Source organism: Falco rusticolus, chromosome 9, assembly GCF_015220075.1.
Source record: "Falco rusticolus isolate bFalRus1 chromosome 9, bFalRus1.pri, whole genome shotgun sequence".
Classification (NCBI taxonomy): domain Eukaryota; kingdom Metazoa; phylum Chordata; class Aves; order Falconiformes; family Falconidae; genus Falco; species Falco rusticolus.
In genome coordinates this window covers 41,096,483-41,123,456 of record NC_051195.1, presented here as the reverse complement: position 1 = coordinate 41,123,456, position 26,974 = coordinate 41,096,483, and the positions used below count along the sequence as shown (strand labels likewise).

The 26,974-nt window shown below is 61.2% G+C and overlaps 5 protein-coding genes across 14 annotated transcripts in view; all 5 read left to right on the top strand.

The window, feature by feature from the left end:
- FAM102A (family with sequence similarity 102 member A) overlaps positions 1-6,746 on the top strand; it is a 38,686-nt gene extending 31,940 nt beyond the window's left edge. For all 5 annotated transcript variants that reach the window (XM_037399940.1, XM_037399938.1, XM_037399936.1 and 2 more), the window contains exons 11-12: positions 503-572; positions 1,455-6,746. In XM_037399940.1, the coding sequence (XP_037255837.1) occupies positions 503-572; positions 1,455-1,500 (116 nt within the window). In that variant the 3' untranslated portion in view covers positions 1,501-6,746. The remainder of the gene's footprint in view (positions 1-502; positions 573-1,454) is intronic.
- Positions 6,747-7,933: 1,187 nt separating this feature from the next.
- Positions 7,934-10,488, top strand: DPM2 (dolichyl-phosphate mannosyltransferase subunit 2, regulatory). Its single transcript, XM_037399953.1, has 4 exons — positions 7,934-8,027; positions 8,398-8,487; positions 9,586-9,688; positions 9,977-10,488. The coding sequence occupies exons 1-4, from the start codon at positions 8,025-8,027 to the stop codon at positions 10,033-10,035; spliced, it is 255 nt and encodes an 84-aa protein (XP_037255850.1). The 5' UTR covers positions 7,934-8,024; the 3' UTR covers positions 10,036-10,488.
- Positions 10,489-11,372: 884 nt separating this feature from the next.
- Positions 11,373-14,722, top strand: ST6GALNAC4 (ST6 N-acetylgalactosaminide alpha-2,6-sialyltransferase 4). Of its 3 annotated transcripts, none has more exons than XM_037399946.1 (6): positions 11,373-11,496; positions 12,406-12,482; positions 12,819-12,989; positions 13,133-13,545; positions 13,678-13,785; positions 13,867-14,722. In XM_037399946.1, the coding sequence occupies exons 2-6, from the start codon at positions 12,471-12,473 to the stop codon at positions 14,054-14,056; spliced, it is 894 nt and encodes a 297-aa protein (XP_037255843.1). In that variant the 5' UTR covers positions 11,373-11,496; positions 12,406-12,470; the 3' UTR covers positions 14,057-14,722. The 3 variants fall into 3 exon arrangements, with proteins under 3 accessions (XP_037255843.1, XP_037255841.1, XP_037255842.1); XM_037399944.1 differs by lacking the exon at positions 11,373-11,496 and adding an exon at positions 12,102-12,164; XM_037399945.1 differs by lacking the exon at positions 11,373-11,496 and having other exon boundaries at positions 12,295-12,482.
- An 840-nt stretch (positions 14,723-15,562) lies between these two features.
- Positions 15,563-19,795, top strand: ST6GALNAC6 (ST6 N-acetylgalactosaminide alpha-2,6-sialyltransferase 6). Of its 2 annotated transcripts, XM_037399948.1 has the most exons (8): positions 15,563-15,786; positions 16,171-16,275; positions 16,501-16,549; positions 17,157-17,221; positions 17,365-17,544; positions 17,736-18,133; positions 18,342-18,449; positions 18,527-19,795. In XM_037399948.1, exons 4-8 carry the CDS (start codon positions 17,207-17,209, stop codon positions 18,714-18,716), a joined length of 891 nt encoding a protein of 296 aa, XP_037255845.1. In that variant the 5' UTR covers positions 15,563-15,786; positions 16,171-16,275; positions 16,501-16,549; positions 17,157-17,206; the 3' UTR covers positions 18,717-19,795. The 2 variants fall into 2 exon arrangements, with proteins under 2 accessions (XP_037255845.1, XP_037255844.1); XM_037399947.1 differs by lacking the exon at positions 16,501-16,549 and having other exon boundaries at positions 15,564-15,786.
- A 512-nt stretch (positions 19,796-20,307) lies between these two features.
- AK1 (adenylate kinase 1) lies at positions 20,308-25,629 on the top strand. 3 transcript variants are annotated; one of them, XM_037399951.1, is made up of 8 exons: positions 20,308-20,433; positions 22,074-22,116; positions 22,876-23,027; positions 23,217-23,252; positions 23,981-24,144; positions 24,351-24,467; positions 24,941-25,132; positions 25,414-25,629. In XM_037399951.1, exons 3-8 carry the CDS (start codon positions 22,997-22,999, stop codon positions 25,477-25,479), a joined length of 606 nt encoding a protein of 201 aa, XP_037255848.1. In that variant the 5' UTR covers positions 20,308-20,433; positions 22,074-22,116; positions 22,876-22,996; the 3' UTR covers positions 25,480-25,629. The 3 variants fall into 3 exon arrangements, with proteins under 3 accessions (XP_037255848.1, XP_037255849.1, XP_037255846.1); XM_037399952.1 differs by lacking the exon at positions 22,876-23,027 and having other exon boundaries at positions 20,309-20,433; XM_037399949.1 differs by lacking the exons at positions 20,308-20,433; positions 22,876-23,027 and adding an exon at positions 21,659-21,847.
- The last annotated feature ends 1,345 nt before the right edge of the window (positions 25,630-26,974 follow it).

Here is a 26,974-nt window from a genome sequence, read left to right as displayed (position 1 = left end):
TACCATTAATCACCTGAAATCATTGCACACAGCAACACTCTTACCATATGGGTATCTACACCTCACTCAGCATGGGTTAAAACTAGACTGAATATAGCCATTTCTCACCAGCAGAACAGGCTGACTTTCTCCTCCAGTGAGCCTACAAAAGCAGCATGAGTCCCCACTTCTCATCTGTTCAGATGTGTCTAAGCTGACCAAGAAATTGCATCAATAGAATTGCCTTAAAAGCAGCTACTGGTGGAGTATCAGTGAATTTCTCTGCATTTACTCTTCCAAAGCTTAATGCTTTGGTTGATTTGTAGGTGAGAGTCCCCTTCAGAGCAATAGAAGGAATTCCGGAGGACGCTATTACTGTAGGGACACCAGAAAGTGTGCACATGCATTCACAGAGATACACTTGTTCCCGTGCTGACTGTTGTGTAATGCTTCTGGGAGGGGAGCACCTGGGAGCCGTTGGTAGTTCTGGGGTTTGATGTCTGTTTTCCTTTTCTGTCTGCAGACAGTAACCTGAGGTTGTTTGTGAGCAGAGATGGAACAACTACATTGAGTGGTATTCAGCTGGGAAACAGGTAGGCTTCCTGAAAGTCTGGCAGATGGAGGAGCTCCACAGAGATTAGTTAGCTCTTTGTACTCGGGAAACTTTCACCTTTTGCAGCAGGAGAGATTTCTAAACATCACTGTGCTACATGGTGTCTTTATTCCAGTACTGACACCCCTGGGATCCCTTTGGTGACAGGCTACAGCGGCACTGGGGTAGGAATGCAGTTCTCAGCAGGAGCTTAGAGGGATAATGTAATCCCTCTGAATCCAGGAATCAGAAGTAAGGAGTAAAAGGACAAAATGGTAGAGGTTGTTTCCCGTTTGCTCCTGCGCCCCACCAAAGGCAGGGAGCTTTGCCTCCCGCTGGCCTGCGGCAGAACTGCAGCAGCCCGGCTACTGTCCCTTTGCCCTGCCTCCTCCGTTATTGTCCAGGGCTTGTTCTCTCGCAAAAGACTTCTGAACCAATAAAACTTTTTCTTGCCACGATAGCTCTTAATACAGTGTCTTGGCTAGTCGCATTTGAGCCTTCATACCACCTTTGGAAGTTAAAAACAAAAAAGCAATAATGGTACTGCAAAGATGTGTCAAGTTGGTGACAAAACTGGGAGCACAGCAAAGCCAGGAACAGTGGCTCTTTGTGCAGGATACTCCCTGCTTTCCTCTGTCGTTCAGAAGGAATCATGTGTTACATGCAGCTCTTTCAAGTCCTCTAGTGTTAGTTTGCCACGTAGCTGTCTGTTTTGTATTATGAGTGTTGATTTCTCGCCAGACTGACTCGTTATTTTCACTATTTTGTGTGGGGTTAGAGGGCAGTGTTCGTGAGTGGAGAGCTCCGAGTGAGAACTTGCTTGCTCTAAGTGACTGAGGAAAATAACCTGGCTTTCTCATTATCTTCCCCTCTGCCTCTCCAGGGTCTCATCTGGAGTTTACGAGCCAGTGGTGATTGAAACCCACTAAATGTGAAGAACAGGGTAGAGCTGCTGGAAGCAGGCCCCCTACCCAGTCCGCTGCCACATGGATGCCAACCTTTACCTCTCTTCATGCAGCATTCCAGAAGGGATTTCTCCATGCCCCTCCCCATACATTTGCACTGCAGAACTACTCCAAGACCACTCCAGATCATGCACTTTCCCTGCGTTGGCATTACCCTTCTCCACTTCCCAGTTCTTCCAGTGCCTGCCTTCCCCCTGTTTCTGATCAGACGCAAGGTGTCTGTTGGGCTTATCCTTAGTCCTAGAGGATGTTGCTCATCTGCATCCCTCGCTCCACCCATTCACTTGCAGCAGAGGACTTATCAGCTTCTGTCTCCCCAAAACATCGGGTTATACCACTGTGAACTCATCAAACCACTGGGGGAATGGGGAAAATATTCTAACCAAACAGAGAGCTGCTTGTTAGTGAAACAGTCACTTGCAGGATGCTTTATTCCACTGACTCTGCAAGGGAGCATTACCTTCCAAGGCAATGGTTTTATTGAACGAGGTATGCTATGGTGTACGCTTCACTTTCCTACACTCAAATCCCCAAACATCCCCTTCTCATAGGAAATATTTCCCAAAAGTGCATTTCAGAAAACTACCGCAATCCAGATGGGAGTTGATAAATGGTTAAATGCTAATGCTTGTTATACCACTAACTGCATTACACCTTTCCACTGCTGGGCATGGAAGGGCAGTGTTCATCTATTAGCATTAGCAGGAGCACTTTAAGAGGTTCCAGATTTTACCTGGAGGAGGCTTCTACTTGCTGTTTCAGGAGCATAGTCCCTGTTTGCTGGACTGATTCAGCAAATAGTCACTGTTGAAGCTTGGAATACAAAGCCTCTCTTTTTTTTTTTTTTTTTTTTTTTGGTGCAGGAAGGGAACTGCCCTTCTTGGACTGTGAAAAGAATCTGGTTATCTGATAGTCCTCCCCTGGGCCAGAGCAGGATGCAGTTGACTGCAGTGGTCTCTCTGTTGTGGTAGTGATTAACAATTGCTTCTCTTGGCCTGGGCCAGTAAGGGAATCTGTGTTGGTTGGCCTTTCTTGCCCTGTCAGCAGGGATCTATGCCTGAGCTGGTTTCTTCTGGGGCTGGGGAGAAGCCACTGTCTCTGCCTTCAAAGGTAGAATGGGTGTTACCTGCTGCGTTAGCCACAGCAGCAGTTCTTACTTGCTTCGTGGCAAGCGAACTCTTCTGACAAGGCTTCAAACTGTTTTCTGGTTGATCTTTCAATTGCTCTTCTTTGGGTTTGGTTTCTGCAGTTGTTTGACACTTTAGCTCCTTCTTTTCCTTGCAGTGTGTGGCAGAGATGTCAGTCCCTTTCAGCTCCCACTTACAGATTCTCCTGGCAGCTGAACTGCAAGTGAGGATCTAGGCAGACTCCAGCCGTGGGCCGTCAGCAGGCTGTGCTTGCAGCCCTTCCTGTACAGAGCTCTCAGCCGATAAGCTATTTCTGTGTAGTGCCCTTTCCTCTTTCACTGGTGTACTGTGATGGCACTCGGCGGCCATGCGCTTGGAGCAGTGGCACGCTCCCGGGCCTGGCTGGGAGCATGCCCTGCTCTGACACACGTGTGCACGCACGCACACAGGCACACACTTGTCCCATTCAGCCAAGAAAGACTTGTAACTGATCGCGTTGTTCTTCAAATTCTTAGTTATTGTAAAGCCTTTTTTTTAAAGGGGGTGGGGGGGAAAGATTAATTGTGGTCTCTGTGGCTAGAATGCATGCAGATGAGCTACTGGAAAAGGGAATTTGGCAGAATGAGAAACAAGGAATGAAAGGGCCTTGATATTTTTTTTTTCTCTCCACCCTACTAGCTAAGGGTGGCTGCATGGGGAGGGTGCTAGGCAGTGTGGCAAAGCTATACTGCTGCTTACTCTGTTTTGACAGTTTGTCTCTTTCAGAGGTTTCTTTCTGTATTTGGACCGACCACATATAGGGTATGGATCTTTTTCACCCTTGCCCTTCAAAGGGAATTAAATTTGGATTAGAGTAAGAAGAGGGTACAGACAACGCCACCTTGGTTTGGTTTAATGTAGGGGAAAAGTGTTGGATCTTTTAAGTCTGTCTAGAACAAAAGCTCTTTCACACTTGCTGGTGTTTTTCAGTGGTGATCTCTTCCTCATTCAGTCTGGGTAGGTTTGGCACTTGCTAGCAGGCTGGTGAGCATCCTGCCCAGTTCCTGGGATGCTGCGTGTCTGCAGGAAGGGGAGAACTGCTTGCTTTTCTCTCTCCCTGGGGCTCTGCCAGAAAGCCAGGCCTGGCCTTACCCTCTGTTCAGGTCAGGGCGAGGGCAGAAGCAGGCTTAGACGGTGGTGGGTGTTCCTGCCCTGGCTGTGCAGAGCTGAGGGTCAGGCTGCTCCCCAGCACAGAGCATCTGCAGCCCCCCCAGAGGCCAGTGAAGCCCCTCGGGAAATCGGGTCCAACCAGGACTTGAAAGGAGCAAACATAAGCCAGGAAGGAGGCCAAAACCCAGCTCACTGCTGCTGCTCTGCTTCTATTCCCATGAAAAACAATGGCAGTCACTGTCAGAGCACTTGGGAACCCAGGGCTTTCTTCTGGGCTCCCGTTGGCAAGAGTCGGCTGCTCCAAGGTGCTGGCAGCTCAGCATGTCATGAAACCCACAGTGGGACAGAGGGAGGAGTCTCTTCCCAACAAAGCAAGAGGAGCAGCAGTTGAGCTTTTCAGAAAGCTGGTCTCATCCTCCCAGGCTGGCAGAGGTATAACCTGCTCCACCACGTAGCTGTGGCCAACCTGGGCATGTCTCTGGCTTCTCTTCCAGAGGCTTGGCACATCATTGCTTGTGTTTCTGATAACTGTGTGTCTTAGGATATCTCTTCCTTGTCTCCATGTCGCTGTTGACTCCACAGATCCTGGTCTTTATGTAGCTTTCTAGCTCTTTTACCCCTCGTTTTGAATAAGAAAGCAGCCCTAGTTATTCAGCCTAGTGCAGCACAGCCAGGGCTGGAGCACCCAGAGCAGACCCAGAGGGAGGACGCAGCAGTCTGTTCCTGTTTCTGGATCCCATGTAGAGCTCCTGCTGCATGTCCATCACGAGCGATGCCCAGTGGTCCCTGGCCAGTGGTGGGCATACGAGGCAGTGGTGATGGAAGTGGGATCACTTGTCCCACAGACTCGCTGCCATCCCTTGGGAAGCTGCGTCTCATGAGCACTTTTTTCCTTGTGGCATTGCTGCCGTCTGTTCCTTGTCAGATTTTGAGCATTTAAGAAGTGAATCAGTTTCCAGACCCAAACCGCTGGCTAGTTTCCTTTGGGTTTTTGTTTTTCTTTGTCGTGAAGTTTATTGAATTTTTTTTTTATAAACCCAGCAGGCTGGTGTTTTTTGGACTGCATTATTGTTTCATTGATATTTTATTCCTGGGGCCTGAGCGGGGGGACATTCTTCCCCACATTATTTCCCTTCTCAGGGGATTCAGAGGTGGCTTAAACAAGTGAAAGGACCTTATTGGCAAGACTTCGCATCCCCTGGGTCTGTGATGCTGGTGAGCAGGGCTGCTCGTGCCTGGCTGACCCTGGAGAGCAGAGCTGGCTCTCTGCTCCAGTCTGGGGGCTGGGTGAAACATGTGGACTCTGCTTTCCCAGTTTCTGGACCTTTAGTTGGTGGAAGCCCATTGCAAAGAGTTGGGAGATTCAGTGTACTTTTTTTTACTAACTTTTTTTTTTTTTAAAACAGTATAAACTGAGTGAATGTCCAAAAGAATAGGCTTAGTTTGACTTGGTGAAAGAGATGGATTTCAATTGGAAATTGTGATGGAAAAAGGGGGAGAAGGATGTTCCTCCTCCACTGTCATCTTTTGTGTGGTCGGCACTTTAAATGGGGGCCTTCATGCTGTCCTGGCCCACGGTGTGATGGGCAGCAGGCATGTGATCTTCCCCCCCTGCCATTTCCACATCACTTTGCCCCCTGCAGAAAGTGAATAAGCCCTTTTAAATGTTTGCTTCAGTTTTTAGAGGGTTCTGAACCAGACCGAGACCTGAAGAATGCGTATTTCATTCTCATCTTAATAGGAGGGGTTGACTTTTTATTTATTTTGTCGTTGCTGTTTCTTTTTAAACTGGTGGCTGTGCAGCTGGACTCTGCACACGCTGTTGTGAACCTCTGGGAAAACCTCACTCCAGGTACGCTAGAGCACCTAGGTTAAACACCCCTCCTGGCGAGGGGCCCCCCTGCTCCCCTCCTCGCTGCCTTACCCGGGAGCTGCAAATTCACCCCCTGCCCCTCCATCCCCATCCCCTGCCACCCCACCTAGTCTCTAGCTGAATGAGTTCTTGCTCTGGTGACTGAGCCCTGTGGACAAGGCTGGTCCCCAGGGGCAAGTTCCTACAAACACTGCCTGGTGCACGTGTTTGTCCTTGAAAAGCCACTTCCTTGCTTTAGGGGTCGGGGGGGGGGGGCGTGATGAGCGCAAAATTCCCCCCTGCTTCCCTTCTGAGAGCTGCGTCGTCCGTCAGCCCACCCACGCCATCCAAACTTGATGCCCTCCACAGCTCCACGTTGCATCGCCACGTGGAAACCTGGGAAATGGAAAGGAATTTGGATGAAACCTGGGAAATGGAAAGGAATTTGGATGAAACCTGGGAAATGGAAAGGAATTTGGATGAAGCTTTGAGCGAGGGGTGTGGCTAAGCCTCATAACACCTCAAACACAAGGAATAACGGTAGAGCCTGTATTTTTGTGGGGGGAGGGAGGGGAAGGGGAGATCGTGTTTTATTTTCTTGGAAGTTAATTGAGCTTGGTGATCTTCCGATGAGGCGCGCACTTGATTTATATTGGATATAGAGAGATCGCTGATATTTTTGGAAAGGGAATGGGTCTATGCAAACTTCCAAAATTGCTTGAAAGATAGTTTAACATTTTTTTACTTTGAAATCTAAAGATAAATCTAACTTTTTTCTTAAAGCAGAAGTGCGTTTAGAAAGAGAAGCTACTTCCACTGCTCTATTTTGATGATGATTCTGGAAAGTTTGGGCTGGAGGGAATGACTATTTTTCACCATTTTTATCTTGCTCCTCTAGTTTTTTGGTTTCTTTTTCTAACGGAATGCTGTGCCGTCTTTGATTCAACAGATCGTGTTTGTATTTTCTGTATCTGGTTCCTAACGTAGAGAAATAACAAATATATGAGGAAAATCACTATAATGTCAAATGTTGTTATGGTTTGGGGGAAAACAAAATAAAGGTTTTTGGTACTTCACACTGATTCTTCTTGCTTTGTTTCTTGTTTTAAATGTATTTAGATATCTGCTGAGGAAGCAGAAGGGTGAGACAGGGCCTGCTGGCATGCAGGGCCCTGGAATAGGACTTGGCTTTGTCTTCTAGGATTTCCTTGGCAGGTGGGAGTGGAGATCCCTGCCAGCCCTTCGCTACTGATGAGAGAAGGGCTGGAGAGGGGAGCTGGCAACACAGCACAAGCCCAGGGGAAGCAACAGCCTGCAACCCAGGAGGCAGGTGAGCAGGTCCGAGTCGCTAAGAATGTCTCGTGTTCCCGAACACTGCATCCAAGCCCAGGCTGTGCTTGAAAACAGCCCCATCTGCGCCGCTGCAGAAGTGCTGGGCACCCCTGTGTGGGGCTGCCTTGCCAGGGTGGCCTGGGGAAGGTGCTGCAGGGCTCCAGGGCATGCCTGCAGCCAGCCCCTCACGGCTTATGCGGGGGCAGCCCCTCCTCTTCCACCACAGGCTGGCGATCCCATTAACGGGGGTTTGAGCCACATTCGGTGCCCGGGTACTGTGCTAGTGATGCATGCAAAGGGTAGAGGGGACCAAGGCCCCCGGGAGAAGGTGGCTTTGCCTTCCCCACCCTCGCTAAGCTGCAGCTGCACATTCCGATAAGCTGCATCCTTGAGTCCCACAGCCCCGGTGCCATGTGTCCCTCGGCTGTTTGGTCAGACTTTCCCCTTTTTTCCTGCTGCAGCCGGGGGGGGGGGGGAGTGGGAACGTCTGCGTCGCAGGACACGAGCATCTCTGGTGCAGGAGCCGGGCTGGAGCCGCTCGGTCTCCAGGACCGCCCCTGCCCTCGACACTCGCAGGCGCCAGGCGGGCGATGCTGGCGGGGCAGCCCCGGAGCAGCCCGGCCTCTCCCGGCACCGGGCCGCCCCGAGCCCCTCCCCCGGCCGGCGGCGCGAGGCGGAGCTTCGGCGAATTTCATTTATTTCCCAACCAACTTAAGGCGGGGTCTAGCGCGGCCGCCCCGGCTGGGGCTGCTGCTGCCCCGGCTGCCCCCGCGCTGGCCGGGCCTGGCGCTAGGCCCCTCCAGGCCGGAGCTGCCTCCGTCGGAGGCCAGCCGCCCCCGGGACTGCGCCTCTATCGTGCCCCGCCCCAGCTGCCCACGCTACCCACAATGCCGCGGGCCCCAGGCCGCCCCCGCTGATTGGCCGCCCGCTGCCGAGGGGAGGGCGGGGCTGACGCGAGGCGCGCTGATTAGGGGCCGCTCCCGGAAGGGCGGTGCTGGCGGGGGGGCAGGCAGGTGCTGGCGATCGCCATGGTGAGTGGGGTCGTTGCCGGCCTGGCCTGGCCCGGCCCGGCGGCCCCCGGGCCCCTCCGGAGGCGGTAGCCCCTGCTCGGCCCCTTGACGGGGGGGAGTTTGGGCTGGAGCGCGGCCGAGAACCGGCGCGGGGCCTCGCCGGGGCAGCGTGGGGCCGGCGGCTGTCGATGCTGCGGGGGCGTGGGCTGGTACGGCCGGGCGGCCGTGCTCCGGCAGCGGGGCCCCGCCGCGGGCGCTGTCCGGCGCAGAGGCTCTCCCCTTACCGCAGCGGTGCGTCCGCCTGGCCTGCGGCCGAGTAGGCAGCAGGTGCCCGTGCCCGTCCCCGTGCAGATGCTGCAGCACGCGGACCCCGCGCTCTCTCCCCTTGCAGGCCACAGCAACGGACCAGGTGGTTGGGTTCGGCTTGGTTGCCTTCAGCCTCCTTCTCTTTGTTTACTACACCCTCTGGATCATCGTGCTGGTACGACTCTCCTCTGGCTCTTGTAATCGCAGTCACTCCCTGTCACTTCACGCTCGGGTGTTAGCCTGGGCTTTGGCTGGGTGCACCGGTGCCTGAAGGACTCTGCCCTGCCAGCTTCCGGGTTAAAAATTCCAGGGCAGCGCTTCCTCTGTTGGCACAGCCCTTGCCCCTTCTGGGGGCATCTGCCCTGCCCTGGGTGAGACCAAGCTTCATTTGTGCTGCCTGCCTGGCTGCTCTGAGGCAGGCTGTCCCGGGCAGTGTCAGAGTGAGGTTCGAGAGAGCTGAAGCCTGGTGCCTCTGAAGGTGTTCGTATCCATGTTTGCAGTCCCCCAGATTCCTGGTTCTGGTAGGAGATGACGCTTACCAGATCTGGAGCCTTGTAGGGAGGAGAAGAGTTTAGGGAATGCAGAGCTCTGGAAAAGTGATTGTGAGCCTGATAGTTTGCCCAGTTCTGAGGACATCAGCTGGAGACATTAGCGGTTTTCTTCCTGGAAGGAAACATCTCACGAGCTTTCCAGGTAAAAGAGGCCTGGTTTAGCCTTGGGCTGATGCCTGAATTCCTGGCAGCTTCCCCTCTAACCTCTCAAGAGTTTTGAATTCCCATCTTGCGTCTGCTTATTCTCCTGCCCAATACATAGTTATGCTGTTGGTAGTGCCACGAGCATGTAGGTGTGCGCACTGCTGTGTAGGAACCCTTACACTGCTCTCTAGTGTCCAAAGCCTCCCACCGGCCTCCGCAGAGGGATCCTGGCAGGATCACTGTGAAACCGAGCCGGTAGCAGCTGCTTCCCGCCTGCAGGGCAGGGAGTCCGGGGATTTGCTGCATTCAGCACCAAGCGTGCGGGCAGACATGCCCACCTTGTGACCCCAGGGCTGTGGGACCCCTGTTCTGGCCTTGTGTAGCTGCCTTTTGTCTGCCCGCCCACTGCCGTGCCCCTGCAGCTGTGGGCTGAGCCACAGGCAGGTATGGGCACCCTTTTTTTAGCTGCCTTCTCACACCTGGAATTTCCATCCTGCTTTCAAAACCACGAGTCTGCAGGTGTCGGGAACTGGCCCTGGTGCTGTGCCCACCTGCTGATGCCGCTCTGTCTCCTGCAGCCCTTCATCGACAGTGACCATGGGATCCACCAGTATTTTTTGCCTAGGGAGTACGCAGTGATCATCCCCATGGTGGCTGGGCTGCTGCTGCTGCTATTTATAGGTGAGTGTTGTTTCTGTTCTAATTAGAAGCTTCTAAATTAGGAAGAGAGAAGAGGGTTGCTAGCGGGTTAGCTAACGTGTGACACTTGTGACACTGTGGCTACTGCTGCAGCTTAGCCTGGCACAGGCTCTCGGGGCATGTGTTCATGTGTAACTTTGGCTGTCTGAGCCTCTGGACAGCAGAATTGTTTCTTGCTCACTCTGCTGAGGATCTGTTTCTCACTACAATGTATTGTAAAAGTACCCATAACTAAATGTTTTCTGGCTGAATCTGCTTTCTCTCTGGTAGGTATTTTTATAACCGTTGTGGTGTGGAAGAGCAGGAAACCTGCCAAGAAATTGGACTGAAGGCTCAGTGGAGAGATGAGCGAAGGCGCCCACCCTGTGGCATCGTAGCCAGGAAAAGCCTTTGCCTGCAGCACTGGGCAGCCGCCTCCTCCAGAGCGCTCAGCGCCGAGCTGGCTGCGCTCTCCCTCCTTCCGTTCTGCAGAGATGAAGCCTTCTGTAGTTTACAACGTACTGACCAAAGGGAAGCAAAACTGACCTGTGGGGCTCATCGAGAGAGGGACCAGAGCCCTGCTGTGAGGGACCTGTGCTCCTGCTGGGGCTGCCCATACTGGCTGTGCTTCGACCCCTGCTGGCTGCGGGAGCTGTCGGGATCCAGCGGCTGTAACCACCAGAGCACCAGTCAAGCCCTGGTCCCTGCCTGCTGCTCAGCCTGCAGGTGATCCTTCCCCTCTGCTCATGCTGTGTCCAGTGATTTATTCCTTCTCGGTTTTTTTTAAATGTTTACATACGGTTTGTAGTTTTGTTTTTTTTTTAAATTGGGTTCATATTTTAGAGGAAAGAAATGAGACTGGCTGTGGAAAAGGCAGGTTTGCATTCTCTGTTTGCCTGCTGGAAGGGCTAATCGTGGTGCTGGTGAGCTCTTCCTGAAGAGGGACCCCCATGAGGCCAGGCATGCAGACGATGCTGGGACAGTGCTGCTGCTGCCCTCTGCGTCCCCTCCTGCTGCCATCCAGCCAAGGGGGTGGCGAGGAGATGCCCTGTGTCACAGGGGAGTGTTCAACTCTGCTGCCAGTGAGTGCAGCCCCCATCCCAGCTGGGTTCCTGCCCCCCTGACAAGGGTCTATGAGCCGCTGGGCTGGGACTGAGTGGGCAGCTGTGGTGACACCCTGTCCTTCCCCTGGAGGCTTTCCTCCTGCTGCTGCCCCACCCTCTGGCCCCCAGGCAGCTCCCCAGGCCACAGCAAGCAGGATCACCCTCGGTAGAGGGCTGCAGGCTCAGCCCTGGCTGGGGGTTTGTTTGTGGCTCTGGCAGAGGCTGCCCCGCCGTGCCAGGCTGCCCAGTGGCCCTGCTGGCTTGTTGCTGCGTCCTCCCTGGACAGGGGGGGGCAAAATGCAGAAGAATTCAGTTGTGTCTGTGCAGCTCCAGGCATGCCCCCTAGCCCTGGCACTGTCTGCTCCCCCTTGCCCCTGGCCCCAGCCCACGGAGGACAGTGCTGGGACCAGTTTCAAGGTTACTGCTCGTGTTTCTTTGTCAACAGTGAAAGAAAGCAAAGCGTGGTGCCCGGTGCTGGGCAGCTCTGGGGTGTTGTTCCTCACTCTGCAGCTTGGCCATGGTGTGAGGGGCTGCAGATGATGGGTGGCCCCCTGGGGCCAGCAGACGGGGACCAGGATACCAAGAGGCCCACCTGCCCGCCCTGGCCCCACTGCTGGGCCGTTGTGGGTCATTTTTGTCCCTGGGCTGTTGCCACCACACCAGAGCTTACCGCTGTGCAGGGTGGTTGGGAGACAGTGGCACACGGAGGTGAGAAAGGAGCTTGGGGATGGGGGGCCTTCTAGGGACCCTCAGGCTGGTGGGAAGCTTGAGAGGGCAGAGCAGGAGGCGGAGAGAAAAATGGGTGCTGGGGAGGGTGCCAGGGCATGCAGGATGGGTGCTGGGGCCAGTGGCAGGACAGCTGGTTCCCAGGACATATGGGATGGGTGCCAGGGCACCTGGGAGGGGTGCTTGGTATGGGAAGATGGTGGGGGTGCTGGGTTTGGTCCCTGGGGCACAGGGGGTGGATGCCTGGGTGGGTGTTGGGGCACAGGGAGTGGGTTCTGGGGTAGGTCCCTGGGGCACAGAGGGTGGGTGCTGGTGTCGATCCCCGAGGCACAGGGGAGGGGTGCCGGGATCAGTCCCGGGCACAGGGGGCGGCTGCTCGGCGGTGTGGGGGGTGTGAGTGCCGGGGTGGATCTCCGGGGCGCCGGGGGTAGGTGCCGGCGTCGGTGCTGTGCGCCGGTCCCGGAGCCCCGGGCTAGGTGCTGGGCTGCGGGCGCGTCCTCGGCGAGGCCGTGGCGGGAGGGGGCGGTCCCGGTCCCGGCAGTGCCCGCTCCGCCCCGCCCCGCAGCCCCAGCCCGGTGCCGGGATGCGGGACCTGGCGGCGGCGGCCCTGGGGGCCAGGGAGCGGCGGCGCCGGGGGGGCCACCGGCGCGGTGAGTGGGGCCGGGGGGACCGCCCCTGCCCGGGCCCCGAGCCCTGCCGGGGGGGCGGCACCCGCGGCGGGACGGGATGTCCGGGGCGGGAGGGGGGCCGGGGGGAGGTGCCGGCACAAGGCGCGGGGGTACCCTGGGTATTGGGGTGCTGGGGATGGGGGGGCCCCACTGGGGAACCCCACCCCCGGGGTCCCCTCCCCCCGCTCACCCACTGCCGCCGCTGAGCTCACTCTGTGCGTAGGGTGCGAGCCCCCACCCACGAGGTGACCCCCGGACCCTGCCGGGCGACCCGCCAGTCCCCCAAGGATGAGGATGCTGGTGAGTACCCACGAGGCGGGGGGCACGGGCGGGGTGAGGGGCCAGCGGGATCCCGGCATCATCGGGGGGGCCACTCACCCAAAGAGCGAGCAGGGGGACTGCGAGGCTGGCAGCTGCCGGTCCCCGCGGGCAGCACGGAGCCCCGGCCTGGGGAGCGGGGCCGTATGCGCCGGGGCCACATGGCTGGCTGCGGCTGGGAGCGAGGCACCGGCACCCAGCGCCCTGTGCCCCAGCGCCCTGTGCCCCAGCGCCCTGCACCCACGCCCTCGTGCTGCGTGGCACCACGGGACCAGGCACATGGCCAGGCCTGGGGAAACCTCCCTGCTCTGCTTCCAGGTCCGACTCTTCCTCACGCTGGTGTGCGTGGCGGCGGTCACCGTGCTGTACGTCCTGTTGTGCTCCCACGCCTGCCTGCGACCCTGCTGCTGGGCCCCGGCGGCACGGAGCAGCCCCGTGGCACCCACTGTCCTCAGCTTCCAGGGGTACAGGCGCGTCCCCGATGGGAAGGTGCGTGGGGATGGTGAGGCAGCTCGACCCACCCGTGCCTCAGTTTCCCCTTCCTTAGGGAAGGGCAGGTGGGGCTGCAGTGTGTCCGGCTGCTGCAGGAGGCAAGCGGGGGGCCCGATGGCTGACTCTGCATCTCCCCACAGCCACTGGAGCGAGCGCTGTGCCGCCGCTGCGCTGTTGTCTCCAGCTCGGGGCAGATGCTGGGCTCACGCCTGGGACAGGCCATCGATGGGCAGGAGTGTGTCCTGCGCATGAACCATGCCCCCACCGCTGGCTACGAGGAGGACGTGGGGGCACGGAGCACCGTCCGGGTGGTGTCGCACACCAGTGTCCCACTGCTGCTGAGGAACCAGCCCTACTTCTTCCAGCAGTCCCAGGAAACCCTCTACATCATCTGGGGGCCAGCGAAGAAGATGAACCGGGAGAAGGTGGGCTCGACCTACCAGGCGCTGCTGAAGGTGATGGAGATGTACCCCAGCCTGCAGATCTATACCCTGACCGAGGAGAAGATGACATATTGCGACGAAGTCTTCCAGAACGAGACAGGGAAGAACAGGTACCACCAGCTCTCAAGGAGCCTCTGTCAGCCCCCCCCACTGTAGCATCGCCCCCCCTGTCACGCACCCATAGCCCAGCTGGGCTGGCAGCACGGTGCCACCTGCTCCAGTGTGGCCACGGTGCTTTGCAGGATGAAGTCCGGCTCCTTCCTGAGCACAGGCTGGTTCACCATGATCCTGGCCATGGAGCTGTGTGAGCAGATCTGCGTCTTTGGCATGGTCAGCGACAGCTACTGCAAGTGCGTGGGGGGCGGTGGGGATGGGCAGGGGGTGGTCTGCTGTCCCACGACCCCCACACCCACCCTATCCCCTCCCACCAGGGAGAAGAACCACTCAAGCGTGCCCTACCACTACTTCGAGAAGGGCAGGCTGGACGAGTGCAGGATGTATCTGGTGCATGAGAGAGCCCGGCGCGCTGGGCACCGCTTCATCACCGAGAAAACCATCTTCTCCCGCTGGGCCAAGAGGAGGAACATCATCTTCACCCACCCATCCTGGGCAGATGGGTAGGGCACCAACCACGGGGTGAGGCAGCAGAGACTCTGGCGGCAGCGCGGCTCTTGTCCTGCAGCGATGTGCTGATGTGTCTCGGCTCTGCTGGTTCCGCCGTTGAAAGCCTTTTGCCAAGCCCTGGAGGGGGGACTCTCTATCTTCACAGCAGCAGGGCCAGTTCCCCCAGCCGGTGGGTGCTGGGACTCCCCCACATCAGTGCACAGCTTGCACAAGGACCCACGGAACCCCATTGGCTCCAAGCACCTGCCCAGATGGACCCAGGATAACCATGAAGGTCTTCTGCCTGCTCTACTGGGATGAATATTTAATGCAGGATTAAACATTGATGCTGCTGGGTTCCAGCGCAACACAGGGCTGGAGAGTCGGCCCTGCCAGGGCCAGGAGCTGGTGTCCCTCCCAAGGATGAAGCTCCACTGCAGTCCTTGTCCCACTTGTGCCCCGAGACCCAGCGCTGGGCATGTGGTGCAGGGAGATGGGTCTGGGTCCCCCATCCTGCTGCCTTCTGCTGCTCTATGCCTGGGCAGGTCCCTTCGGGCCCCTGTATCCCCCCAGCTGGGAAGGCCTGGGGCCACGTGCACCCTGGGGGCTCTGAGTTGCCTTGTCACAAGTGCCCTTGGATTCAGACCAAAGCAAACATGGCCATTAAAAGCGTTTTTAACTGGGTGGTGTGCCGTTCTGTGCCCCTTGCAGCTATGGGACATGGAGACAGGACAGCAGCTGGTCACAGGGCTGCTGGTGTGCTACTGCCCTGCCAGGCTATAAATAGGAGGAGGAGGTGATGGGGGCGTAAAGCTGAACCTGAGCATGGAAGACAGTGCCAAAAGCTGGGAGTCAGGATTTGGGAACCAGCAGCTGCCTCTCCACAGGAGAAGTGCTGGCCTGGCATGGATTTTGTGCTGGGTGTGGGGTAGTCCTGGGTCTCACAGGGCTCAGCTCTGCTGGGCCATGGGCAGGATGGCTGCCAGCTCCCACACACTGCGCAGAGCTGCCACAACGACTCTTGGAACCTGTTACAGATGCCACATGTCTGAGGGGGCCTCGGGGTGTCTGGAGGGGCAGAGGGAGCCACGTTGGCTCCCACTTCAGCTGAGGCCCAGCCCTGGGTCAAGTGAGGAAGAGCAGTCGGTGACCTGGGGACACTGCCGGGAACAGGACACGCTCCTGCTGGCGAGCGGGTGCAGGGGAGCCCTGGAGCCCCTGGCCTGGTGCTGCCGCAGCCCCGCACAGGGCACAGCGCGGCCGGGCTCGGACAGCCACCCGCCGGGGGGCCGCTCCCTGCCCACCGCGGAGCCCACTCCGTGCCCCGGGCAGCCCCCGAGAGGGGCCCTGGGCTGCCCGGGCAGCGTGGGGGAGGCCGCGGCATCCCAGCAATGTGGCCCTGCGCCCGGCCGCGGCTCAGGCACCACGTGCAGCTCTTCTCCCCCCCTCCCCCCCCGCCCCGGTGACCTCGGGGTGGGACGTGCCAGGCCGCAGGGGCGGGGGCAGCCCCGGTCTGCTCCGTCGGGGCCCGGGGCTGGGAGGGCGGCGCTAGGACCCGGTGGCGCTCCCCGGCCCCCTCACCGGGCGGGCGGCGCTAGGACCCCGCGGCGCTACCCGGCCCCGAGCGGCGCGCGGCTCCCGGGGCTCCGTGCGCGCGCGGCGGCGGCCCCGGGCCGGGCGGCGGCGGCAGCAGCAGCAGGAGCAGCGGCAGCATCGCGGCGCAGTGCGGAGCGGAGCTCAGCCGAGCGGTCGGTGCACCCGGCGTGTCCTCTCCCGGGGGACGTTCAGCCGGTGGAGGGGGCGGAACGGCGCTGCGGGGGCGGAGGAGCGGCCCCCGCCCCGCGGCTCCGGTGCACGGGGAAGGGGGGTGGGGGTTCGGTTCCTCCCCACCTGGAGGCGGCCGTGGCCCGGCCTGCCCGGTGTCTGCGGAGCGGGGCCGTGCGGCCCGGGAGCGGGGGCGTTGCGTGCGGGGGGGCTCGCACGTAGGAGCGCGGGCAGGTGTGCACCGGGGGGCTGGGGTAGCTGTTACCTCCCCGGGCTGCGGGAGGGTTTGCCAACGGGGCCGGAGTGCGGCGGGATGCGCACCCCGGGGCGCGGGGGGGAGCGGGTCCGGACCAGCCCTTCCTTGGCAGAGCCGCGATGTGACCCCGGGGCCCCGCCATGGCCGCGCCCGCCGGAGGGGCCCGGCGGCCCCCGCAGCGCAGGAGGAGATGACGCCCCCCCGCCGCCCGCCGCAGGTGAGCGCCCGCGCCGGGGGCAGCCGGAGCAGGTGTCCGGTGCTGCCCCCGCTGTGTCCCGCCGGGCCTCGCGGCACGGCAGGCTGGCACCGGCCCGGGCAGCAGCGCCGGGGCCCCCCCGGGGGCCGCACCCCGCCTGCCGCGTGATTTTCCATCCCTGCCCCCCCCTGGGCGATCAGTAAAGAGGCTCCGATTTCTCGTTTAATTCCCGATCGCTCCGAGCAGTCCAGGAGCGGCCGTGAGTCACTAATGAGGACTTCAGCAAATAAATTGGGTCAGTCCATTGCTGCGAGCCCGGGCGAGTGGGGTGGGAGCGGGTCCTCCCGCCGGGGGGGAGCGCCCAGAGTGCCCCCCGCATGCCTCGGGCCCGGGCTTGGGGGGGCCGCCGGCTCCGGCTGGACAGGAGCCCATGGGTGAGCTGAGTGAGGCCGGTCTCGGCTCCTTGTGCCCCCCCTCCGGTCCGAGCCTCCGCCGTGGCTGTTTTAATGGGATTTGGCTGCACGAGCAGCAGGTTTACCCTCCCTGACCCTGCAGGGCTGAGCAGCTTCAGCCCTGCCGGCGGGGGATAATCCTTCCCTGGAGCTCGGCCCGACACCGGGATCTCCCCGGCACGAGCTGTGGCTGGGTCCCGCTCCCTGCACAGCAGAGCCTGCCCGGCCATTGCCCACAGCATGCCCCTTGCCCACATGGCACCAGGCATCCATCCTCCCCTCAAACGGGGGCCGGGGAGCCGGCTGGGTGCCCGCCCTGTGGGGCCCTGCTTGCTCCAGCACAGTGAGCCAGGCTGTCCCGTATCCTGTCCCGTATCCCATCCCATATCCCCGCTGCTCCAGGGATGGGAGCTGAGCACGGGCGGGTGGCGGTGACCATGTGCCTTGCAGGTGTCCACGGGACGCCGGCGATCGCTGTGCGCTGAGGCCAGCACAAAGACATGAGCGGCAGCACGGTGAGTGCCGGGGCATCGCCCCTGGGACAGTGGGCATCTCCCTGGGGCACGGGCATCCTGCTGGAGCTGCTGTGGGGAGCAGGGCTGGATGCTGACGCCTGCAGGGTCGGGGCAGTAACTGACACTCTCTCCCAACACGGCAGAGCCAGCGCGCCGCCGCCCTGGGGGTCCTCTTTGCCCTGATCATGTTGCTGATCATCTACAGCTCGGGTAGCGGGAGCGAGGTCTTCCCCTACAGCCACCTGCGGGGCAGAGCCCGCCAGCCCCCCGACCTCAAGAAGTGGGGGGTGAAAAGTGGGTACCTGCCCGTCTGCGGGAACAAGGTACGAGCTGGGTGGCAGGGCCCGGCCAGGGCAGCAGGCACAGGGTCTGGCATCTGCTTGACATCCTCTCCAGTGGGATGGTGGCTCTGCAGGGGACAGCAATGCCTTGTCCCCTGTCTCAGCTCCATCTTTCCCTGCTCGGTCATGGTGACACCAAAAGTCACCTGCTCACGGTGGCTTGTCATCACCAGACCCTGACTGCCCGCTGCCACCAGTGCGTCATTGTCACCAGCTCCAGCCACCTCCTGGGCACCCGCCTGGGCTCGGCCATCGATGGGGCTGAGTGCACCATCCGCATGAATGACGCTCCCACCACTGGCTACGAGGCTGACGTGGGCAACAAGACCAGCTTCCGTGTGGTAGCCCACTCCAGCCTGTACCGCGTCCTCAAACGGCCCCAGGAGTTCGTCAACAAGACCCCGGAGACCATCTTCATCTTCTGGGGGCCACCTGCCAAGATGCAAAAGAGCCTCCTGAAAATCATCCAGCGCGTCAGTACCTCTTTCCCCAACATGACAGCCTACGTCGTCTCCCCCAGCCGCATGAAGCAGTTTGATGACCTGTTTCGGGGGGAGACAGGGAAGGACAGGTACCGCAGAGCCATCTTCAGCACCGTGTCCCTCCTTTTTCCAGGTCCCTGGGACAGAGCTGGCTCTTGGGGCTGCTCCATGGGAGGGGCTGCAGCACCGGGCTGGAGGTCCCTGGGGCAGGTTGGGGACCCTGGGGGGATGTCCGTCATCCACATCACCTTGCCCCCATCTCCCCCCCCCACCCCTCGCCTCATTTTCCCTTCCCAGGGAGAAGTCACGCTCGTGGCTCAGCACCGGCTGGTTCACCATGGTGATCGCGGTAGAGCTGTGTGATGCCGTCCACGTCTATGGCATGGTGCCACCCAACTACTGTGGGTAAGGAAACCCTCGAGTCCCCACCCTGGCTCCCTGACCCCACCATGGGGCCCACCCCATGCTTCCCCCCCACACAGCCGCCGGCCCCCGCCACGCCGCCTGCCCTACCACTACTACGAGCCGAAGGGCCCCGACGAGTGCACCACCTACATCCACAACGAGCGGAGCCGCAAGGGCAACCACCACCGCTTCATCACCGAGAAGCGGGTCTTCGCCAGCTGGGCTGGCCTCTACAACATCACCTTCTCCCACCCCACCTGGCCCTAGGGGCTGCCCCCCACAGCTGGGCAGACCCCTGGGGCTGGGATGGATGGGGGTTCCCCTGCATCCCCCGGGAGTGGGGAGCAGCAGGAGCCAGGTGCTGGGGGGCCACCAGGTGCCTCCCACAGGACCACCGCCATTGCACACGGTGGCTCCTCATGCCTGGGATGTGTTTGGTTTTGAGCTGGTTTTGGGGGGCGGCAGGTGGGAAGCGCAGGGTTTGGGGCATCCCCCTCTCCATGGGTGGGAGGCATGGGGGTGAGATCCTGCCTATCCTGGTTTGGGCACGTTGCACCCCCTGCGGGTGCATGGTGGGGGCCAGGTCCCCTGGGCTTGATTTGGGGTTGCATCACTTTTGGGGTCACCACAGAGACTCCCTCCCCCAAGCCTCTGGGTGGGGGGACCTCTCCTGGGGCTCAGCTCCCCTCTGCCATACCCAGCACCCTGATCCTGGTCTGCAGCCATCCTTCCCTCAACAAAGCCCTGCGGTTCTTGGTGGGACCCAGCGGGGTGACACTGCCACCCATCAGTGCCCCAGCATCCCAAAACCACTCGGCCCCTCCCAGCACCGCTGCGCCCCACACCCACACTGCCAAAACCTTTTCTAACCAAGTGATGGGATTTGGGGGGGTGGGAGTTTTTTTTGTGTTTTTCCTCTCCACTTCTGGTCCTGGGGTTTGTATTTGGGTTTCCCAGCTGAAGGGGGAGCGGGGCTGCTCACTAGTGGTAACAAAGGGGACGGGGCCAGCAGCAGCCTGTGGCTGGGTCCTCATAATTCATTAACCGCTTATAAACTATTTAGAAGTGGGCCCGTAGCGGAGGGGGTGGCAGTGCCCCTTGGCACCCTGCGGCTGAGGGGAGTGTTTCATTATTAATTTCTCAGCAGTGGAGAAGGGGGTTTGGGGAAAAGAGCTACATGCGGCGTGTTTGGGTGCTGAGCCGTGGCTGGGCTCCGTGCCTCAGTTTCCCGCCGGCTCAGCCCGTCCCCGTCGCAGCTGGGGCTCTGGGGGGCTCGGTGCCGGGGGGCGCCCGTGTTTTGTAATGGTTTGTACAGGAATAAATATTGCTGCGGTCTGTTGCCTTGGGCCCTGGCTGCGGGCTGGGTTTTGGGGGCTGGGCAGTGGGTGCCATCCCGGGGGGGGGGGGGGCAGGGGACCGGTGTGTCCCGCGGGCCCTGTGCCCGGCAGCCGCTGACCCCAGCCGCGGGCCGCCCCCCCCCGCCCCGGTGCCTGCCCTGGGGCGGGGGACAGCTGAGGCTGCCCCAGCTCGTGTCCCCCGCACCGGCTGCCCTGGGGTCGGACTCTCTGCAGCCACAGAGAGGGAGGGAGGCGGGTGCGGCCGCTGCACCCCCGAGGTGGGGACAGGGGGGACGGGACGGGGGCAGCTCCGAGGGGCTGCGGAGAGTGGCTCAGGACCCCAGACCCGGCCGGTTGGGGGCTCCCCCCGCAGATGGGGAAACTGAGGCACGGGGGTTGGGGGGTGCTCCGCACCCCTCGGCCGCGCAGGGGTTAAACGCACCCAGCCGGGCGGGCGCTGGGAGGGCCGGTGATGCTGCGGGGGACGGTCCCCCGGCCCCGCGCTGCCCGTCCCTGCCCGCCGCTGCCCGTCCCTGCCCGCCGGGCCCCGCTCCCGGCATGCACCGCGGCGCCAGCGATCTATATATAGCGGTAAAAATAGCGGGTGGGCCAGCAGGGGCTGCCCGCGCCGCCGGCCGCGCACAGAGGTCAGTGTCCCCCCGCACCGGGGTCCCGCTGCCGTCCCCGGCCCGGCCCGAGGCACTGCGGCACCGGCGGGGGGGGGGCTCACGGGGGGGCCCGCGCTGCCTGAGCGACCCCCGCCCCCGGCGGGGCGGGCGGCATCGGCGGGGGGCTGCGGGGGGACGCTGCCGGGGATGCCGGGGGGCTTGCACAGGGTGCCGGAGTGGTTGCGTGGGTGCTGGAGGCGTTGGTGCTGAGGCACTTGCACGGGTGCTGGAAGCATCGTAGGGGGTGCTGGAGCCATTGTGTGGGCACTGGGGAGCTTGCAGGGGGTGCTGGGGGTCTTTTAGGGGTGTTGGAGCCATTACGTGGTGCTGGGGGGCTTGCATGGGATGATGGGGGTCTTTCAGGGGTGCTGGAGCCATTGCATGGGTGCTGAAGCCATTGCATGGGTGCTGGAGCCATTGTGTGGGTGCTGGGGGGGTTTCAGGGGGTGCTGGGGGGTTGCAGGGGTGCTGGAGCAGCCCAGTCCTGGGCCTGGGGTCCCAGCGGGGAGCTGGATGCTGATGGGATGGGTGGGGAGGAGGTGGGTTGGAGCTGGCAGTGGGGTGCGATGGGAGCACCCTGGGGTGCATCCTGCAGTGGCTGTTGTTGGGAAGTCCTGGGCCACACTGTCCCCAGCTCCGAGCCACAGGCCCCTCTGGCCAGCAGCCCCACCCCATCTCCTTGGGACCAGGCACCTCCACGTCACCCTCACCCTGCACCCATGGGCCCAGCACCGCGTCAGGCCCTGAGCACCCACTGAGGGCTAGGGCTGCCCCCAGCCCCCCAACCCCACCAAGGTTGGTGCCAGAGGCCCTGGGGCTCAGCACCCCCCACAGTTGGGGACCCCCGGGGTCCTGCACCCTCCCAGCCCCCACGGGGGCCACCGCAGGGCTCTGGCCCTGCAGCGCAGGTGGGACGTGACCTGGTGCTGCTTTCAGCCCGGCCATTCTTAGCCTCTGCCCTTTCCCTGCTGTAACACAACCGGCGGCGGGCGCGCGTGGCCCCGGGATGCCCTGTCCTAGCACCCGGTCCAGCCGGTTTGGGGTGACGCACTGCGGCCAAGCAGGTCGGGCGCTGCAGGGCTGGGTGCGGGCAGGCAGGGTGGCCAACCCCCCTGCCCCCCCGAGGGGATGGGGGTGCCGTGGGGTGCTGCAAGTCCCCCCTTAGGGTACCCCCCCAAAAGAACAGCCTGCGGGGAGCTGGGGGGGTGCTGCCTCCATTACTCGGTGTCCTGGTGACACTGGTCAACCTGAGCCGGTTTCCGGCTGCCAGGCAGCACCCCGGGCACGGGGATGTGGTCATGGCAGGGGATGAAGCCGGTAACGTCACCATGCGTCACCCGGCATGGGGAAGCCCTCACCGCAGCCGGATGCGCAGGTGGCTGCCGGGAGCCAGGTAGGTAGGTGATGGCCACGGAAGCAGGGGTCCTGAGCTCCCTATTTTAGGGCCAAGCTGGGGGTCGGGGTCTTCCCTCACTGCTAGTGCCCACCCCCTCAGCTTGGCCATGGAGCTGGGCACCAGCATGGCAGGGATGGGAGTCCTCTTGTCTCCCCAGACACGGGTCTTGGGGACCCGTGTGTCCCCAATGTGCTGAGCTCATCCTGCTCTTCTTCCCTGGCAGCCTGAAGTGCTCCTGCGCCTCGACCACGGCAGCATGTCAGCAGGTGAGTGCTCTGTTCCCCTGGCATCCGTCCCCCCGATCCGTCAGCTTTGCGACCATCCTCTTCATCCCCATTGCATCCATCCCTTTGTCCCTCTCACTCCCCTTTATATCCATTCCCCCTGCATTGGCCCCCTTCGTATCCAGCCCCTTGGTCCCACTCCGCATCCATCCCCCTGCACCCATCCCCTCGGTTCCCCTTACATCTGTCCCCTCTGCATCCCCCTGTCCCCCTTGCATTCATCCCCTCTATCCTCTTTGCATCCCTCTCCTCCATCCCCCTTCCTTCCCTCCCCTGCGTCCCCTCCTTACCTCCCTCCCCTCTGTCTGTCCCCCACATCGTCCAGCCCCCGACATGCCCCACACACCCTCAGTCCCTGCCAGCCACCTGGCCCTGTCCCCAGCCCCAGGGATCGCCGGGTGCCAGGAGTTGAAATTTCAGCCGGCTGTCATCAGGAGATGGGAAAGTGGCCCCAGAGCGGCTCGACTTTATTTTTAGCTCTGCCTCCCCACACGGCGCTGCACCCTGGCACCGCCCCGCACCATGGCTGGGCCAGATCCTGCAGGTGGTGGGAGCCCTGCACCTGGGTGCTCGGCAAGGGGACAGGGTGGCTAGTGCCACCTGCGCATCGGCCACCACATCCAGGGGCCGATGCTGGGGTTCAGGGATGGCCAGGGGTTGTGCCAGGCACTTGAGGTGGCTGTGCCAAGCCAAGCCTGCCACAGCCCCCATTAGCCCACCGGGGTGACGAGCTGGCCACAGGGGTGGATGCGGCTGGTCCCCACCCGCAGTGGAGCCATGGACAGTGACCGTCTCAGGACACCACGTGGCAGTGGAATTCCAGCCCCACGGCTGAGGCAACCTGGGGTCTTTGTGCTCAGCCATGTCCAGCCTGTCCGTCCCGACCTGCCCAGGTGATGAGGACAAGGGGAACACACGGCTGCTTCCCTCCCCGCCTTCCCCTTCCCCCCCAGGTCTCTGGGATCAGTCCCCTCAGTCCCTGGGGATGCCTCCCCCAATGTGGCACCCCCCCAGAGACACCTTGCTCCTTGATGGGCTTTCTGGCTTTTGGTAATTATATTTTTTCCTTTTCTCTCCTCCAGAGAAGTTCAAGCACCACAAAATCATCTTCGTGGTGGGTGAGTCTGTGTGCGGGTCCTGTTGCTGGTGGGGTCAAGGCCACAGCCCATCCCTTTTCCCTGTCCCTGCGGGGTGGGGGCTGCGAGGAGCAGCCAGTGCCCAGGGCTGGGGAGCTGGGGCTGGAGGCTGAGGATGCGGTGGCCATGGCTCCAGCCCGGCTCCTAAAGGCTGCAGAGGGGTGTCCTGGGACAGAGAGGGCACCTCTGGCCAGGCACGGGATGGCAGCATGACCTGGGGTGAAGTGACAGTAAACACCTCGGGGGTGGTGTCCTCTGTACCGATGGGGTGGTGATGGTCAGGTGCCAAAGGGACAGTGATGCCCTGGGTGCCATCAGGCAGTGATGTCCTGAGTGCCGGTAGGGTCATGATACCCTGGGTGCTACTGGGACAGTGACGTCCAGGTGCTGTTGAGGCAGGTGGTGATGCCCTGGTGCCAATGGGAAAGTGATGTCCTGGGTGCTGATGGGGTAGTGATGCTCTGGGTGCCGTCAAGGTGGTGGTGCCCATGTGCCAGTTGCCAGCAGCCCTTGTCACCCCCAAGCACTTGGCATCCCCCGGCCCACCCCAGGACCACCTCTCACCATCCATCTGGTGCTGGGCCTGAGGACACCAGCCCCCATCTCACCGGGCTCTGAGGACTCCTGTGGGTCTGTGCTGCCGCTTCCACGTACCCCTCCAGCTCCTCACCCATGGCTTGGGGCACATGGGGCCCTTGTGGGACTTGCAGGTGGCCCCGGCTCAGGGAAGGGGACCCAGTGTGAGAAGATCGTGCAGAAGTATGGCTACACCCACCTCTCCACGGGGGACCTGCTGCGGGCGGAGGTCAGCTCAGGCTCAGAGCGGGGCAAGAAGCTCCAGGCCATCATGGAGAAGGGCGAGCTGGTGCCCCTGGTGAGTCCATGCAGGCCACTGGCCAGTGCACGGCAGGACGTGCAGGCAGGGTGGCTGTAGGGACGCCATAGTAACAGCTGGCACATGGCCCAGGGGCACCTCTGTCCCTGCTGCCTGGGGGGGAGTTTGCAGCAGGGATTTGGGGGTGCTGAGTGGGGGCATGTTGTCCAGTGTCAGCCCTGGCAGCTCTGTCCTCCCCTCCCCAGGACACAGTGCTAGACATGCTGCGGGACGCCATGGTGGCCAAAGCAGACGTGTCCAAGGGCTTCCTCATCGATGGCTACCCCCGCGAGGTGAAGCAGGGAGAGGAGTTTGAGAAGAAGGTGAGGGCTGGTGCGGTGCCGTGCCGTACCGTGCCGTGCTGTGCCATGCCACCTACCGTCCATACAGAGGGGCTTCATCCAGCAGCAGCCCGGCCTTCCCCATCCCGGTGAAGAATCTGTCCCAACAAGCGCTAAACTGTCCCCATGCCAGCCAGTGGGTCACCCCATCTGGAGGACAGCCTGCACCTGGGGCGCGGTGGGACGGACTTCTCTCCAGGGTGTCCTCAAGCTGACAGGGTGACCAAGGTGCCAGCACAATGGTGATGGCAGAGTGCCAGGGCTTGGTTGTGGTGTCCCTCTGCCTTCCTCCTCATCTGTTCCACTGTCCCAGTGGCCCCCAGACCTGTGCAGAGGGAGGCAAAGGATGGTGTGGGAACATCTGTGACCCCCATGCTCACCACCACCATCTTCCCAAACCAAGCCAGACCCATGCCAGTTTGGCAGGGTGACAACTGTGTCCCCTCTGCCCACAGATTGCCCCCCCCACACTGCTGCTCTATGTGGATGCGGGGAAGGAGACGATGGTGAAACGCCTGCTGAAGCGAGGCGAGACCAGCGGGCGGGTGGATGACAACGAGGAGACCATCAAGAAGCGTTTGGATACCTACTACAAGGCCACCGAGCCTGTCATTGCCTTCTACAAGAGCAGAGGCATCGTCCGCCAGGTAAGCAGGGATGTGGCTGGTGCCGGCCCCCTCCAGCCCCACAGCTCGAGGCACGTGTGGTCCCAGGGGAGGGGAAGGGATGGATGGGGATGATGAGAGAAGGGAGAAAAAACTCAATCCTGGCTTGTTCGGGTGGGCTTGACCCCCTCCAAGGATGTCCCCACACCCCTTTGCCTAAATCAGTCGCGATCTCTCTGCCCATGGCCAAAATCCATCCCTGGAAGAGCTCCGGTCGCGCCGTCCTCTGGGGCGAGCCCCCCAGCTAACCCCTCCGCACCCAGCTCAACGCCGAGGGCTCTGTGGAGGAGGTTTTCCAGCAGGTCTGCTCCCACCTCGACAGCCTGTAGCCGAACCCCCAGCCCCACTCCCCGCCTCCGGCAGAGACAGCGGAAGCGGCTTTATCCTGTTTTCGTGGACGGAGCCGCACGGAGGAAATTTCAAGGACATTGTGTTTGGCTCTTTCCCGTCTCTCCCCAGTAAAGTTCACTTTAATGAGCCCAGACTTTATCTTTTTCTTCTGTCGCAGGAAATGAGTTTTTCTTTCCAGAGATATTTTTTTTCTCCCCCCTGTCCCCCCCAGCCCCTCTGGAGCTGATTAAGGGCAGGAAGTGGGTGTTTATCCCACCGGGGCAGCGGGATGCTGTGCTCGGAGGAAGGGAGGGAGCATCCCGGCTCCTTGCCCCTGCTTCCCAATCCATGCCCTATGGGGAGCCTGCAGCCAGTCCCCCTTGCCCCCATCCCGTCCCGCTTGCTGAACTCCCTTGTGCCCTGGCTGTGTGACCCCAGAGATGCTGGCAGCATCTGAGCCATATCCCACACGTGCATCCCCTCTCCCCGGCCCTGCCGCTGGGAGCTGGGGGTGGCCAGGATGGGACCCAGCTGTGCCACAATGGGGATTTCCACTGCTTTCATGCCACAGCATCTTATTTCTTCTGGCTGTTAGGGGTTTTTGGTGTATGCAGTGGCTGCACTGTGGTGTTTTGGGGTGGCACAACACCCTGGAGTGGGGTGCTCCCTGCCCTGCTGGCCCTGGGCACCCACTGCCATTGCTGCCACCTCTCAGACTGGCATGCAGACCTGTCCCCAGGGGCCAAAGGACACACTGGGAACACCCAGCTGAGCCCAGCCACTGTGCTGGGTGTCCTCGTGGGTGGGGACAGGATGGGGGTCTTCATGAGGGGTGAATTATAGGGCCTCATCGGACAGGCAGTTAGGGTGCCAGTGTGGGGGATGGGCATCTGGGGGCCCCCAGCACCTGCAGGTCTGCCCAGGCATGATGCCACAGCAGAGGGGCTGTGGTGGGGCTTGGGACTGGGGTTTACCCAGCCATGGGGAGGGCAGGAGGCAGCAGAGGCACAACCCCGGCAAGCCTCCCCCCCCCGGCTTCCAGACTGCTGGGAGCTGGGAACAGAGCCAGGGGACTGGGGGCAGGCAGCACTGGGGGCAGCCGAGGTCGCGGGGCCAGAGCAGAGGAAGGAAGCGAGTGGAGAAGAAAACAAAAATCCCTAAGAAGAAAACCCACACCCGTCAGCCCCGTGCCAGGGGGTAAAGGAGCCAGCGGCAGAGTACGGGGGGCAGGCGGCGGGGCAGGAAGGATGCGGCCAGGGTGCTGTCAGCACAGCTGAGCCGGGTCTGGGGCTGGTGGGTGTTTGCCTCGTGCCGGGGTTTTGGGATGCTATAGCCTAAAGCTGTGCAGCGGGGAGGGGGGCAACCTTTGTGTCTCCATCCCTCTTTGGGTGTGCTGTCAGTGTGCCTCAGTTTCCCCAGGTGGTGAGCAGGGCACGGGGTGGGGAGGGGGGACCCTGCAGCGCCCAGCAGGCCCAGGCACTCTGCCTTCCTCCC